The sequence below is a fragment of the Oncorhynchus mykiss genome, chromosome 2, assembly GCF_057628025.1.
Source record: "Oncorhynchus mykiss isolate SJ-2025 chromosome 2, ASM5762802v1, whole genome shotgun sequence".
NCBI lineage: Eukaryota > Metazoa > Chordata > Actinopteri > Salmoniformes > Salmonidae > Oncorhynchus > Oncorhynchus mykiss.
Window position 1 is genome coordinate 9945321 of NC_143023.1, and position 16170 is coordinate 9961490.

General features: G+C 43.6%; 1 protein-coding gene across 1 annotated transcript in view; it reads right to left on the reverse strand.

Annotated features, from left to right (window-relative positions):
* Positions 1-16170, reverse strand: part of LOC118944776 (rap guanine nucleotide exchange factor 5) — a 67469-nt gene that overhangs the window by 20182 nt on the left and 31117 nt on the right. The window contains exon 4 of the mRNA XM_090216447.1: positions 964-1042. Within this exon, the coding sequence (XP_090072573.1) occupies positions 964-1042 (79 nt within the window). The remainder of the gene's footprint in view (positions 1-963; positions 1043-16170) is intronic.

Sequence of the window (16170 nt, forward strand, 5' to 3'; positions counted from 1 at the left end):
GGTACTGTATTCTAGAGGTAAGGTACTGTAGTCTGGAGGTAAGGGTGGTGAACTGTAGTTTAGAGGTAAGGTACTGTAGTCTAGAGGTAAGGTACTGTAGTCTAGAGGTAAGGGTGGTGTACTGTAGTTTAGAGGTAAGGTACTGTAGTCTAGAGGTAAGGGTGGTGTACTGTATTCTAGAGGTAAGGTACTGTAGTCTAGAGGTAAGGTACTGTAGTCTAGAAGTAAGGGTGGTGTACTGTAGTTCAGAGGTAAGGTACTGTAGTCTAGAGGTAAGGGTGGTGTACTGTAGTTTAGAGGTAAGGTTCTGTAGTCTAGAGGTAAGGGTGGTTTACTGTAGTTCAGAGGTAAGGTACTGTAGTCTAGAAGTAAGGGTGGTGTACTGTAGTTCAGAGGTAAGGTACTGTAGTCTAGAGGTAAGGGTGGTGTACTGTAGTTCAGAGGTAAGGTACTGTAGTCTAGAGGTAAGGTACTGTAGTCTAGAGGTAAGGGTGGTGTACTGTATTCTAGAGGTAAGGTACTGTAGTCTAGAGGTAAGGGTGGTGTACTGTAATTTAGAGGTAAGGTTCTGTAGTCTAGAGGTAAGGGTTGTGTACTGTAATTTAGAGGTAAGGTTCTGTAGTCTAGAGGTAAGGGTTGTATACTGTAGTCTGGAGGTAAGGTACTGTAGTCTAGAGGTAAGGGTTGTATACTGTAGTCTGGAGGTAAGGTAATGTAGTCTAGAGGTAAGGTTCTGTAGTCTAGAGGTAAGGTTCTGTAGTCTAGAGGTAAGGTTCTGTAGTCTAGAGGTAAGGGTTGTGTACTGTAGTCTAGAGGTAAGGGTGATGTACTGTAGTTTAGAGGTAAGGTACAGTAGTTTAGAGGTAAGGTACTGTAGTCTGGAGGTAAGGTAATGTAGTTTAGAGGTAAGGGTGGTGTACTATATTCTACAGGTGACCACCACAGCCTGACGTAAAAGGATATTGTCCCAGGAGAGCCTGACACAGATCACTGGTAGACATGAACACCAGGTATGTCAGCAGGAAGTCATCCAGGAGAGGCTCTGTAAAACAGGAAACACATCATTTACAACAGCATCCAATAGAACTGGCTAAAACTCAGTGGTGGAAAAAGTACTCAATAGTAATACTGTAGTAAAAGTAAAGATAACTTCATAGAAAATGACTCAAGTAAAAGTGAAAGTCTAAAAATATTTGGTTTTAAATATACTTAAGTATCAAAAGTAAAAGTAAAAGTATAAATAATTTCAAATTCATAATATTAAGCAAAACAGAAAGAAAAATGTCTTGTTTTTTTTATTGTACTGCCGGATAGACAGGGGCACACTCCAACACTCCAACACTCCAACACTCCAACACTCCAACACTCCAACACTTCAACACTCCAACACTCCAACACTCCAACACTTCAACACTCCAACACTCCAACACTCCAACACTCCAACACTCCAACACTTCAACACTCCAACACTTCAACACTCCAACACTCCAACACTTCAACACTTCAACACTCCAACACTCCAACACTCCAACACTTCATCACTCCAACACTCCAACACTCCAACACTTCATCACTCCAACACTCCAACACTTCAACACTTCAACACTTCAACACTCCAACACTTCAACACTTCAACACTCCAACACTCCAACACTCCAACACTTCAACACTTCAACACTCCAACACTCCAACACTTCAACACTTCATCACTCCAACACTCCAACACTCCAACACTTCAACACTTCATCACTCCAACACTCCAACACTCCAACACTTCAACACTTCATCACTCCAACACTCCAACACTCCAACACTTCAACACTTCATCACTCCAACACTCCAACACTCCACTCCAACACTCCATCACTCCAACACTCCAACACTCCAACACTTCAACACTTCAACACTCCAACACTCCAACACTTCAACACTCCATCACTCCAACACTCCAACACTCCAACACTTCAACACTTCATCACTCCAACACTTCAACACTCCAACACTTCAACACTTCATCACTCCAACACTCCAACACTCCAACACTTCAACACTTCATCACTCCAACACTCCACTCCAACACTCCATCACTCCAACACTCCAACACTCCAACACTTCAACACTTCAACACTCCAACACTCCAACACTCCAACACTTCAACACTCCAACACTTCAACACTTCAACACTCCAACACTTCAACACTCCAACACTCCAACACTTCAACACTCCAACACTTCAACACTCCAACACTCCAACACTTCAACACTCCATCACTCCAACACTCCAACACTTCAACACTTCAACACTTCAACACTCCAACACTTCAACACTCCAACACTCCAACACTTCAACACTCCAACACTTCAACACTCCAACACTCCAACACTTCAACACTCCAACACTCCAACACTTCAACACTCCAACACTCCAACACTTCAACACTTCAACACTCCAACACTTCAACACTCCAACACTCCAACACTCCAACACTCCAACACTTCAACACTTCAACACTCCAACACTTCAACACTTCAACACTCCAACACTCCAACACTCCAACACTTCAACACTCCAACACTCCAACACTTCAACACTCCAAGACATAATTTACAAACAAAGCATGTGTGTTTAGTGAGTCCGCCAGATCAGAGGCAGTAGGGATGACCGAGGATATTCTCTTGATAAGTGTGTGAATTGAACCATTTTCCTGTCAAAATGTAATGAGTACTTTTGTGTATCAGGGAAATGTAGGGAGTAAAAAGTACATTATTTTGTTTATGAATGTAGTGTAGTAAAAGTTGCCAAAATTATAAATAGTTGTCACGCCCTGACCTTAGTATTCTTTGTTTTCTTTATTATTTTGGTTAGGTCAGGGTGTGACATGGGTGATGTATGTGTTTTGGCCCTGTCTAGGGGTTTTGTATGTCTATGGGTGTTTACTAGTCTAGGTGTTATGTATCTCTATGGTTGTCTAGATTGGTTCTCAATTAGAGGCAGCTGTTTATCGTTGTCTGTGATTGGGAACCATATTTAGGCAGCCATATTGTTTGTGTAATTTGTGGGTTAATGTCTATGTCTAGTTGACTGTACATTTATATTACAGCTTCACGGTCGTTTTGTTATTTTGTATAGTTTGTTTAGTGTCTGTCTTTATTAAAAGTAACATGTATTCATATCACGCTGCGCCTTGGTCTCCTCCATTCAACGAACGTGACAATAGTAAAGTCAATTACAGATACTTCAAAAAACTGAACTTACTAAAGTAGCACTTTAAAGTATTTTTACTAAAGTACTTTACACCACTGCTAAAACTGATTCAAATCCAATGTAATTGGATAGAATTTAATTTATTCATAAATTAATGTATTAATAAATTTAATACATTTATTAAACATTTTAAATTATGAAGGACCAAACCAAGATTGTATAATCATTAAAGCTACCTTCAAGTGTCAGTAGTCTACTTCAAAGATGCAGACCATACAAAAATGTGCTCATAAATTTAAAAAATGTAAAGTGAAAAGTGAATTCCACCCTCTGACATCTTTTGTAACGTTTCTCTAAACTCCTCCCACCGCCTGTTACAGTTGGCTCCCATGCCGTCCAGCTCTCTGCTCCACCTACAGCCTCTCTGTGTTCACACTGTGTCCAGCTCTCTGCTCCACCTACAGCCTCTCTGTGTTCACACTGTGTCCAGCTCTCTGCTCCACCTACAGCCTCTCTGTGTTCACACTGTGTCCAGCTCTCCGCTCCACCTACAGCCTCTCTGTGTTCACACTGTGTCCAGCTCTCTGCTCCACCTACAGCCTCTCTGTGTTCACACTGTGTCCAGCTCTCTGCTCCACCTACAGCCTCTCTGTGTTCACACTGTGTCCAGCTCTCTGCTCCACCTACAGCCTCTCTGTGTTCACACTGTGTCCAGCTCTCTGCTCCACCTACAGCCTCTCTGTGTTCACACTGTGTCCAGCTCTCTGCTCCACCTACAGCCTCTCTGTGTTCACACTGTGTCCAGCTCTCTGCTCCACCTACAGCCTCTCTGTGTTCCCACTGTGTCCAGCTCTCTGCTCCACCTACAGCCTCTCTGTGTTCACACTGTGTCCAGCTCTCTGCTCCACCTACAGCCTCTCTGTGTTCACACTGTGTCCAGCTCATTTAGTACTGACCTGAAAGAACACCACAGAGGTTTTCAATCACTACATTGTCTATTGAAATGAATGTCTTCAGTGAGAAATGTGTAAAACATATTAGCAAACATGTGGATGGCCACAAAATAAGAACCAATCTGGCAACCCCAATGCATTGTGGAGAAAAAAGTAACATTTGAATATATGAATATAATCATTGAGAAAAGCATCCCCCATGCAGAGAATTTATGAATATATATATCCCCTACACAATGTCCCAGTGTTGTGATATCAATATGCAAAAGCACATTGGCTTAAAGAAATCCTTAAGGCAAAAGGATTTTTAATTAGATAAGGGTGACAGGTCTCACCCAGTGAAAGTAATGACTCCTAACAATCAGTGAAAGATCCTTGTGCAATGTGAAAATGACTCTAGAACACATATCAAATGGCAACCTATTCCCTAGTGTTCTACTGTTGACCAGGGCCCATCTAGGGAATGAATGAACACAGGATTGGAACACAGGTTGACAGAGAGAGAGAGGAGAGAGAGGATCTCAATGTGTGTGAGTTGATCTTTCTACTGGTCCTGACCTCCTAGTCATTACTCAGGTAATGAGTCACACGCTTTCCAATGATGATTGTTGCATTTTCATTTGCTCCCTGGATACTGAAGCTATGCCCAATGACTTTCTCCTTCCCCCGTAGCCTCACGTTACTGTATACTGGGCTGTTCTCTGTCTGCTACAGGGAGTACCGGGGAAGATAAGGCAATACATTGTCAACCTGCTGCTTGACTCTCTAACTGCCGGTGCAGTCGATGCTCTAAATCAAATTATATTTCCAATGCTGTTGTGGCAATCTGATATGTGCTTAGTCTTAACCCACTGCTTTAATGTGTTCACAAGCAACATTGACGTTGCTGCGTCCTTGTGTGCAGACATCTCCAGATTACAGGACGTCATTCCTAGATATATGCTTTGATTTGATTATAAACAATGTCTCTGAACGTGATCTGATGAACAGATTGGTCAATGTGAATATACCAACCCAGCTAGAAAATCAATTCATGGTGGGGTTTTAATCATTTGTTGTGTGTTTCTTTGGTGAACGTGCACCATTGTGAAAATAAACTGTTCCATTTGAGAGGAATTTCAAGGGATCTCATCAGAGAACTAGTCAATGACTATTTGCTGTGTTTGTCAGTGGAATTACAGTTTTTTACAATCACTTTGGCACTAATTTCGGGACCTTGGTGTCATTTTTCACAACTCTAGACACAAAACTCACAACCAATGATCAAAATGCTAATTTTTCAAAACTCTAACACAATACACATAAAGATAAGATCATTTGTTCATTGAACTAAAATCACCTGTTCAAAATGACACAACTAAACATCACCGTATTACCATTTCAAAATGCAATTCACACATTATATCTGAGATGACTGTCTATTCATTTCATTACAATGATCTAACTATCAATTGATACCACTGCTCAAAATGATAAGTGACTGTTGCGTTACTCTTAATGCATAGTTTTATGGAAACTGACAAACAATATTCCATGTTTAGATCATGAAAGGTTTAGGATAACGAGATCCATTGACACCAATTTCCGTGGAACATGAACCGATTGGACTACATTATCTATGGATGTAATATTTCATCATCATTCTTTATCAGACACTGTTTCTATGGTCCCATGTACCACTTTTCCAGACCATGTTTTCAGATTTGACATTACTGTACACTCACCGGTCACTTTATTAGGTACACCTATCTAGTACTGAGTAGGACCCCCTTTTGCCTCCACAACAGCCTGAATTATTTACGGTGTTGTACGTTAAGAGATGCCATTCTGTACACCACTGTTTTAAACAGCTGTTATTTGACCATTTGTGGCCTTTCTGTTAGCTTGAGTGAGTCTGGACATTCTCCTCTGACCTCTCTCATTAACAAGGTGTTTCTGCCCACAGAAATGCCGCTCACTGTCAACTCTAGAGAATGTAGTGCGTAAAAATCCCAGGAGGGCAGCTGTTTCTGAGATGCTGGAATCACCATGTGTGTCAAAGTTGCTTAGATTACTCATCTTGCCTGTTCTAATGTTTGGTCGAACAACATCTAATAATCTACATATTGAGTTGCAGGCAGCCACATGATTCGCTGTTCGAATATAACCTTCCTTGATGAGCTAAATCAGGTCTGTAGAGTTGATGACATGACCTATGCCATTGTGTGGGATAATGTCAGGTTCCACCATGCTCAAATGGTGCAAGCTTGGTTTCAGGCCCAATCACAATTTACCACCCTGTACTTACCCCCATACTCTCCTTTCCTTAACACGATTGAGGAATTTTTCTCCACATGGAGGTGGAAGGTATATGATAGGTGTCACGCCCTGGTCTAAGTATTTTGTGTTTTTCTTCATGTATTGGGTCAGGCCAGGGTGTGGCATGGGGTTTTTGTATTGTGGTGTGTTTTGTCTTGGGGTTTTGGTGTGTATGTATTGGGATTGTAGCTAGTGGGGTTATCTAGCAAAGTCTATGGCTGTCTGGAGTGGTTCTCAATCAGAGGCAGGTGTTTATCGTTGTCTCTGATTGGGAACCATATTTAGGCAGCCATATTCTTTGAGTTTGTCGTGGGTGATTGTCCTATGTGTCGTTGGTCCTGTCGCAGTGTTAGTTTACACAAGTATAGGCTGTTTTGGTTTTCGTTAAGTTCTTTGTTTTGTAGTGTTTGTTATTGATTCGTGTTGTTCGTTCATTAAACATGGATCGCAATCTACACGCTGCATTTTGGTCCGACTCTCCTTCACACCTAGAAAACCGTAACAATAGGCGCCCTCACGAACAAGCCACCCTTCTCCAGGCCATGGATGACACGTGCAATGACATCACCATGCCCTGAAGATTCTTCCCAAGATGTTTGACTAATGAAAACATCCATTGTGATGTGGATGAGAACCTATGGCCAAATCCACAAGACGGGGTTGAGGGCAATATAGAAGTACAGTAATCAATCCTTTGTTTTGCTTTTTACAGTAAGCCAGGTGAGGAACACTGCAGTTGACATTTTACTGTAAGCCAGGTGAAGAACATAGCAGTAATGTTTTACAGTAAGCCAGGTGAGGAACACTGCAGTGATGTTTTACTGTAAGCCAGGTGAGGAACACTGCAGTGATGTTTTACAGTAAGCCAGGTGAGGAACACTGCAGTGATGTTTTACAGTAAGCCAGGTGAGGAACACTGCAGTGATGTTTTACAGTAAGCCAGGTGAGGAACACTGCAGTGATGTTTTACAGTAAGCCAGGTGAGGAACACTGCAGTGATGTTTTACAGTAAGCCAGGTGAGGAACACTGCAGTGATGTTTTACAGTAAGCCAGGTGAGGAACACTGCAGTTGATGTTTTACTGTATTTTTTTATATATTTTTGTAGCTAATAATTTATTTGATTCAAAGAAACCTATGTTGTGATTTTGTACTACAATATTTCATGATTTTATGAACAGCTACACAGTGAAACTATTGGTATCTTGTGTGTGGGGGATTTAAATGAATGTTCCTATGGTATTTCATGATAAATGAGTTATTTGAACCAATGACTCGGCAAGTGCAAGGTTTCTAAAGATGTTAATGCACAATGCAATGTTTTGAACATTGGACAGCCTGTGTTACAAGTGATGACCGTTTTGAGTTTTGTGTCTAGAGTTTTGAAAATGACCACACGATTCTGAAATTAGTGCCAAAATGATTGTAAAAACTGTAATAGGTTTGTTTGTTTGTAACTACATATTTAGGTCTTGAGTGTCCCGGAAACTATTATTATGTAGGAAACAGGAGAAGAAGACATTTGGAAGTCCAAAAGCTTGGGGCGGGTTGACATTCTGTGTCGTGCAGGGCCAGAACTGATCGTCCAAGTTATGCAAGTCATTGAGAGGAAGGAGAGTGCCCGTGCCTGTGAGTGTGAGCGTGTGTGTGTGTGTCTGTGCATGCCTGTGAGTGTGTGTGTGTGTCTGTGCATGCCTGTCAGTGTGTGTGTGTGTCTGTGCATGCCTGCAAGTGTGTGTATGTCTGTGCATGCCTGCAAGTGTGTGTATGTCTGTGCATGCCTGTGAGTGTGTGTGTGTGTCTGTGCATGCCTGTGTGTGTGTGTGTGTGAATGCCTGTGAGCGTGTGTGTGTTTCCAGAATGGATGCCATGCCGCCAGGCCACAGAGCAAAGACAAGCTGTTCAAATCCTATTAGTCAGAATGTCTTCCCTCCCCAGCTCTGTGTAAGTGTGCCTCACAGCCCAGTATTGTACATTCTCCCCTTTAATTTCACACGTACTTCCCAGGGCTTTGTGTGCTGCGTTCAGCTCCACAGAACACTACTCCCACCCTCACGTCATTATGTTAATCCACAGCACAGCATACAGCTGTAGACACATCAGTCACTCAGCTCTTTATGAGGAGAAACATGCACACAGAGCTACGTTCAACACACACACACTAAAACACTGCATACTGGTACTGGCTACTACAGTAGACAACTCCCAAGACCCAGACACACATCTTGTATGATGTGCAAGAACACACACACACACGCATACACTAATGCACACACACTCACACCTCTTGTGCAGATGTGACTAAAATTACATTAAAATTAAATCTCTTGTGTCTGTTCTTTCCAGATAACCCTGACCTGACCCCAGTCTGAGCAGTATCCATAATAAATACTACTACCCACTGAGCTGTAGGATGGGCCAGCTGTATCCATAATAAACACTAATACCCACTGAGCTGTAAGATGGGCCAGCAGTATCCATAATAAACACTACTACCCACTGAGCTGTAGGATGGGCCAGCAGTCTCCATAATAAACACTACTACCCACTGAGCTGTAGGATGGGCCAGCAGTCTCCATAATAAACACTACTACCCACTGAGCTGTAGGATGGGCCAGCAGTCTCCATAATAAACACTACTACCCACTGAGCTGTAGGATGGGCCAGCAGTATCCATAATAAACACTACTACCCACTGAGCTGTAGGATGGGCCAGCTGTATCCATAATAAACACTACTACCCACTGAGCTGTAAGATGGGCCTACAGTATCCATAATAAACACTACTACCCACTGAGCTGTAGGATGGGCCAGCAGTATCCATAATAAACACTAATACCCACTGAGCTGTAGGATGGGCCAGCAGTATCCATAATAAACACTACTACCCACTGAGCTGTAGGATGGGCCAGCAGTCTCCATAATAAACACTGCTACCCACTGAGCTGTAGGATGGGCCAGCTGTATCCATAATAAACACTAATACCCACTGAGCTGTAGGATGGGCCAGCAGTATCCATAATTAACACTAATACCCACTGAGCTGTAGGATGGGCCAGCAGTCTCCATAATAAACACTACTACCCACTGAGCTGTAAGATGGGCCAGCAGTATCCATAATAAACACTAATACCCACTGAGCTGTAGGATGGGCCAGCTGTATCCATAACAAACACTAATACCCACTGAGCTGTAGGATGGGCCAGCAGTATCCATAATAAACACTAATACCCACTGAGCTGTAGGATGGGCCAGCAGTCTCCATAATAAACACTACTACCCACTGAGCTGTAAGATGGGCCAGCAGTATCCATAATAAACACTAATACCCACTGAGCTGTAGGATGGGCCAGCTGTATCCATAACAAACACTAATACCCACTGAGCTGTAGGATGGGCCAGCAGTATCCATAATAAACACTACTACCCACTGAGCTGTAGGATGGGCCAGCTGTATCCATAATAAACACTAATACCCACTGAGCTGTAGGATGGGCCAGCTGTATCCATAATAAACACTAATACCCACTGAGCTGTAGGATGGGCCAGCTGTATCCATAATAAACACTAATACCCACTGAGCTGTAGGATGGGCCAGCTGTATCCATAATAAACACTAATACCCACTGAGCTGTAGGATGGGCCAGCAGTATCCATAATAAACACTGCTACCCACTGAGCTGTAGGATGGGCCAGCTGTATCCATAATAAACACTAATACCCACTGAGCTGTAAGATGGGCCAGCAGTATCCATAATAAACACTGCTACCCACTGAGCTGTAGGATGGGCCAGCTGTATCCATAATAAACACTAATACCCACTGAGCTGTAAGATGGGCCAGCAGTATCCATAATAAACACTAATACCCACTGAGCTGTAAGATGGGCCAGCAGTATCCATAATAAACACTAATACCCACTGAGCTGTAGGATGGGCCAGCAGTATCCATAATAAACACTAATACCCACTAAGCTGTAGGATGGGCCAGCAGTATCCATAATAAACACTAATACCCACTGAGCTGTAGGATGGGCCAGCAGTATCCATAACAAACACTACTACCCACTGAGCTGTAGGATGGGCCAGCAGTATCCATAACAAACACTACTACCCACTGAGCTGTAAGATGGGCCAGCTGTATCCATAATAAACACTAATACCCACTGAGCTGTAGGATGGGCCAGCAGTATCCATAATAAACACTAATACCCACTAAGCTGTAGGATGGGCCAGCAGTATCCATAATAAACACTAATACCCACTGAGCTGTAGGATGGGCCAGCAGTATCCATAATAAACACTAATACCCACTAAGCTGTAGGATGGGCCAGCAGTATCCATAATAAACACTAATACCCACTAAGCTGTAGGATGGGCCAGCAGTATCCATAATAAACACTAATACCCACTGAGCTGTAGGATGGGCCAGCAGTATCCATAATAAACACTAATACCCACTGAGCTGTAGGATGGGCCAGCAGTATCCATAATAAACACTAATACCCACTAAGCTGTAGGATGGGCCAGCAGTATCCATAATAAACACTAATACCCACTGAGCTGTAGGATGGGCCAGCAGTATCCATAATTAACACTGCTACCCACTGAGCTGTAAGATGGGCCAGCTGTATCCATAATAAACACTAATACCCACTGAGCTGTAGGATGGGCCAGCAGTATCCATAATAAACACTGCTACCCACTGAGCTGTAAGATGGGCCAGCAGTATCCATAATTAACACTGCTACCCACTGAGCTGTAAGATGGGCCAGCAGTCTCCATAATAAACACTGCTACCCACTGAGCTGTAAGATGGGCCAGCAGTATCCATAATAAACACTAATACCCACTGAGCTGTAGGATGGGCCAGCAGTATCCATAATAAACACTAATACCCACTGAGCTGTAGGATGGGCCAGCAGTATCCATAATAAACACTAATACCCACTGAGCTGTAAGATGGGCCAGCAGTATCCATAATTAACACTGCTACCCACTGAGCTGTAAGATGGGCCAGCAGTCTCCATAATAAACACTGCTACCCACTGAGCTGTAAGATGGGCCAGCAGTATCCATAATAAACACTAATACCCACTGAGCTGTAAGATGGGCCAGCAGTATCCATAATAAACACTAATACCCACTGAGCTGTAGGATGGGCCAGCAGTATCCATAATAAACACTAATACCCACTGAGCTGTAGGATGGGCCAGCAGTATCCATAATAAACACTGCTACCCACTGAGCTGTAAGATGGGCCAGCAGTATCCATAATTAACACTGCTACCCACTGAGCTGTAAGATGGGCCAGCAGTCTCCATAATAAACACTGCTACCCACTGAGCTGTAAGATGGGCCAGCAGTATCCATAATAAACACTAATACCCACTGAGCTGTAAGATGGGCCAGCAGTCTCCATAATAAACACTGCTACCCACTGAGCTGTAAGATGGGCCAGCAGTATCCATAATAAACACTAATACCCACTAAGCTGTAGGATGGGCCAGCAGTATCCATAATAAACACTAATACCCACTGAGCTGTAGGATGGGCCAGCTGTATCCATAATAAACACTAATACCCACTGAGCTGTAGGATGGGCCAGCAGTATCCATAATTAACACTGCTACCCACTGATCTGTAGGATGGGCCAGCTGTATCCATAATAAACACTAATACCCACTGAGCTGTAGGATGGGCCAGCAGTATCCATAATAAACACTGCTACCCACTGAGCTGTAAGATGGGCCAGCTGTATCCATAATAAACACTAATACCCACTGAGCTGTAGGATGGGCCAGCAGTATCCATAATAAACACTAATACCCACTGAGCTGTAAGATGGGCCAGCAGTATCCATAATAAACACTACTACCCACTGAGCTGTAGGATGGGCCAGCAGTATCCATAATAAACCCTACTACCCACTGAGCTGTAGGATGGGCCAGCAGTATCCATAATAAACACTAATACCCACTAAGCTGTAGGATGGGCCAGCAGTATCCATAATAAACACTAATACCCACTGAGCTGTAGGATGGGCCAGCAGTATCCATAATAAACACTAATACCCACTAAGCTGTAGGATGGGCCAGCAGTATCCATAATAAACACTAATACCCACTAAGCTGTAGGATGGGCCAGCAGTATCCATAATAAACACTAATACCCACTGAGCTGTAGGATGGGCCAGCAGTATCCATAATAAACACTAATACCCACTGAGCTGTAGGATGGGCCAGCAGTATCCATAATAAACACTAATACCCACTAAGCTGTAGGATGGGCCAGCAGTATCCATAATAAACACTAATACCCACTGAGCTGTAGGATGGGCCAGCAGTATCCATAATTAACACTGCTACCCACTGAGCTGTAAGATGGGCCAGCTGTATCCATAATAAACACTAATACCCACTGAGCTGTAGGATGGGCCAGCAGTATCCATAATAAACACTGCTACCCACTGAGCTGTAAGATGGGCCAGCAGTATCCATAATTAACACTGCTACCCACTGAGCTGTAAGATGGGCCAGCAGTCTCCATAATAAACACTGCTACCCACTGAGCTGTAAGATGGGCCAGCAGTATCCATAATAAACACTAATACCCACTGAGCTGTAGGATGGGCCAGCAGTATCCATAATAAACACTAATACCCACTGAGCTGTAGGATGGGCCAGCAGTATCCATAATAAACACTAATACCCACTGAGCTGTAAGATGGGCCAGCAGTATCCATAATTAACACTGCTACCCACTGAGCTGTAAGATGGGCCAGCAGTCTCCATAATAAACACTGCTACCCACTGAGCTGTAAGATGGGCCAGCAGTATCCATAATAAACACTAATACCCACTGAGCTGTAAGATGGGCCAGCAGTATCCATAATAAACACTAATACCCACTGAGCTGTAGGATGGGCCAGCAGTATCCATAATAAACACTAATACCCACTGAGCTGTAGGATGGGCCAGCAGTATCCATAATAAACACTGCTACCCACTGAGCTGTAAGATGGGCCAGCAGTATCCATAATTAACACTGCTACCCACTGAGCTGTAAGATGGGCCAGCAGTCTCCATAATAAACACTGCTACCCACTGAGCTGTAAGATGGGCCAGCAGTATCCATAATAAACACTAATACCCACTGAGCTGTAAGATGGGCCAGCAGTCTCCATAATAAACACTGCTACCCACTGAGCTGTAAGATGGGCCAGCAGTATCCATAATAAACACTAATACCCACTAAGCTGTAGGATGGGCCAGCAGTATCCATAATAAACACTAATACCCACTGAGCTGTAGGATGGGCCAGCTGTATCCATAATAAACACTAATACCCACTGAGCTGTAGGATGGGCCAGCAGTATCCATAATTAACACTGCTACCCACTGATCTGTAGGATGGGCCAGCTGTATCCATAATAAACACTAATACCCACTGAGCTGTAGGATGGGCCAGCAGTATCCATAATAAACACTGCTACCCACTGAGCTGTAAGATGGGCCAGCTGTATCCATAATAAACACTAATACCCACTGAGCTGTAGGATGGGCCAGCAGTATCCATAATAAACACTAATACCCACTGAGCTGTAAGATGGGCCAGCAGTCTCCATAATAAACACTGCTACCCACTGAGCTGTAAGATGGGCCAGCAGTATCCATAATAAACACTAATACCCACTAAGCTGTAGGATGGGCCAGCAGTATCCATAATAAACACTAATACCCACTGAGCTGTAGGATGGGCCAGCTGTATCCATAATAAACACTAATACCCACTGAGCTGTAGGATGGGCCAGCAGTATCCATAATTAACACTGCTACCCACTGATCTGTAGGATGGGCCAGCTGTATCCATAATAAACACTAATACCCACTGAGCTGTAGGATGGGCCAGCAGTATCCATAATAAACACTGCTACCCACTGAGCTGTAAGATGGGCCAGCTGTATCCATAATAAACACTGCTACCCACTGAGCTGTAAGATGGGCCAGCTGTATCCATAATAAACACTAATACCCACTGAGCTGTAGGATGGGCCAGCAGTATCCATAATAAACACTAATACCCACTGAGCTGTAAGATGGGCCAGCAGTATCCATAATAAACACTAATACCCACTGAGCTGTAGGATGGGCCAGCAGTATCCATAATTAACACTGCTACCCACTGAGCTGTAAGATGGGCCAGCTGTATCCATAATAAACACTAATACCCACTGAGCTGTAGGATGGGCCAGCAGTATCCATAATAAACACTGCTACCCACTGAGCTGTAAGATGGGCCAGCAGTATCCATAATTAACACTGCTACCCACTGAGCTGTAAGATGGGCCAGCAGTCTCCATAATAAACACTGCTACCCACTGAGCTGTAAGATGGGCCAGCAGTATCCATAATAAACACTAATACCCACTGAGCTGTAGGATGGGCCAGCAGTATCCATAATAAACACTAATACCCACTGAGCTGTAGGATGGGCCAGCAGTATCCATAATAAACACTAATACCCACTGAGCTGTAAGATGGGCCAGCAGTATCCATAATTAACACTGCTACCCACTGAGCTGTAAGATGGGCCAGCAGTCTCCATAATAAACACTGCTACCCACTGAGCTGTAAGATGGGCCAGCAGTATCCATAATAAACACTAATACCCACTGAGCTGTAAGATGGGCCAGCAGTATCCATAATAAACACTAATACCCACTGAGCTGTAGGATGGGCCAGCAGTATCCATAATAAACACTAATACCCACTGAGCTGTAGGATGGGCCAGCAGTATCCATAATAAACACTGCTACCCACTGAGCTGTAAGATGGGCCAGCAGTATCCATAATTAACACTGCTACCCACTGAGCTGTAAGATGGGCCAGCAGTCTCCATAATAAACACTGCTACCCACTGAGCTGTAAGATGGGCCAGCAGTATCCATAATAAACACTAATACCCACTGAGCTGTAAGATGGGCCAGCAGTCTCCATAATAAACACTGCTACCCACTGAGCTGTAAGATGGGCCAGCAGTATCCATAATAAACACTAATACCCACTAAGCTGTAGGATGGGCCAGCAGTATCCATAATAAACACTAATACCCACTGAGCTGTAGGATGGGCCAGCTGTATCCATAATAAACACTAATACCCACTGAGCTGTAGGATGGGCCAGCAGTATCCATAATTAACACTGCTACCCACTGATCTGTAGGATGGGCCAGCTGTATCCATAATAAACACTAATACCCACTGAGCTGTAGGATGGGCCAGCAGTATCCATAATAAACACTAATACCCACTGAGCTGTAGGATGGGCCAGCTGTATCCATAATAAACACTAATACCCACTGAGCTGTAGGATGGGCCAGCAGTATCCATAATTAACACTGCTACCCACTGATCTGTAGGATGGGCCAGCTGTATCCATAATAAACACTAATACCCACTGAGCTGTAGGATGGGCCAGCAGTATCCATAATAAACACTGCTACCCACTGAGCTGTAAGATGGGCCAGCTGTATCCATAATAAACACTAATACCCACTGAGCTGTAGGATGGGCCAGCAGTATCCATAATAAACACTAATACCCACTGAGCTGTAAGATGGGCCAGCAGTATCCATAATAAACACTACTACCCACTGAGCTGTAGGATGGGCCAGCAGTATCCATAATAAACCCTACTACCCACTGAGCTGTAGGA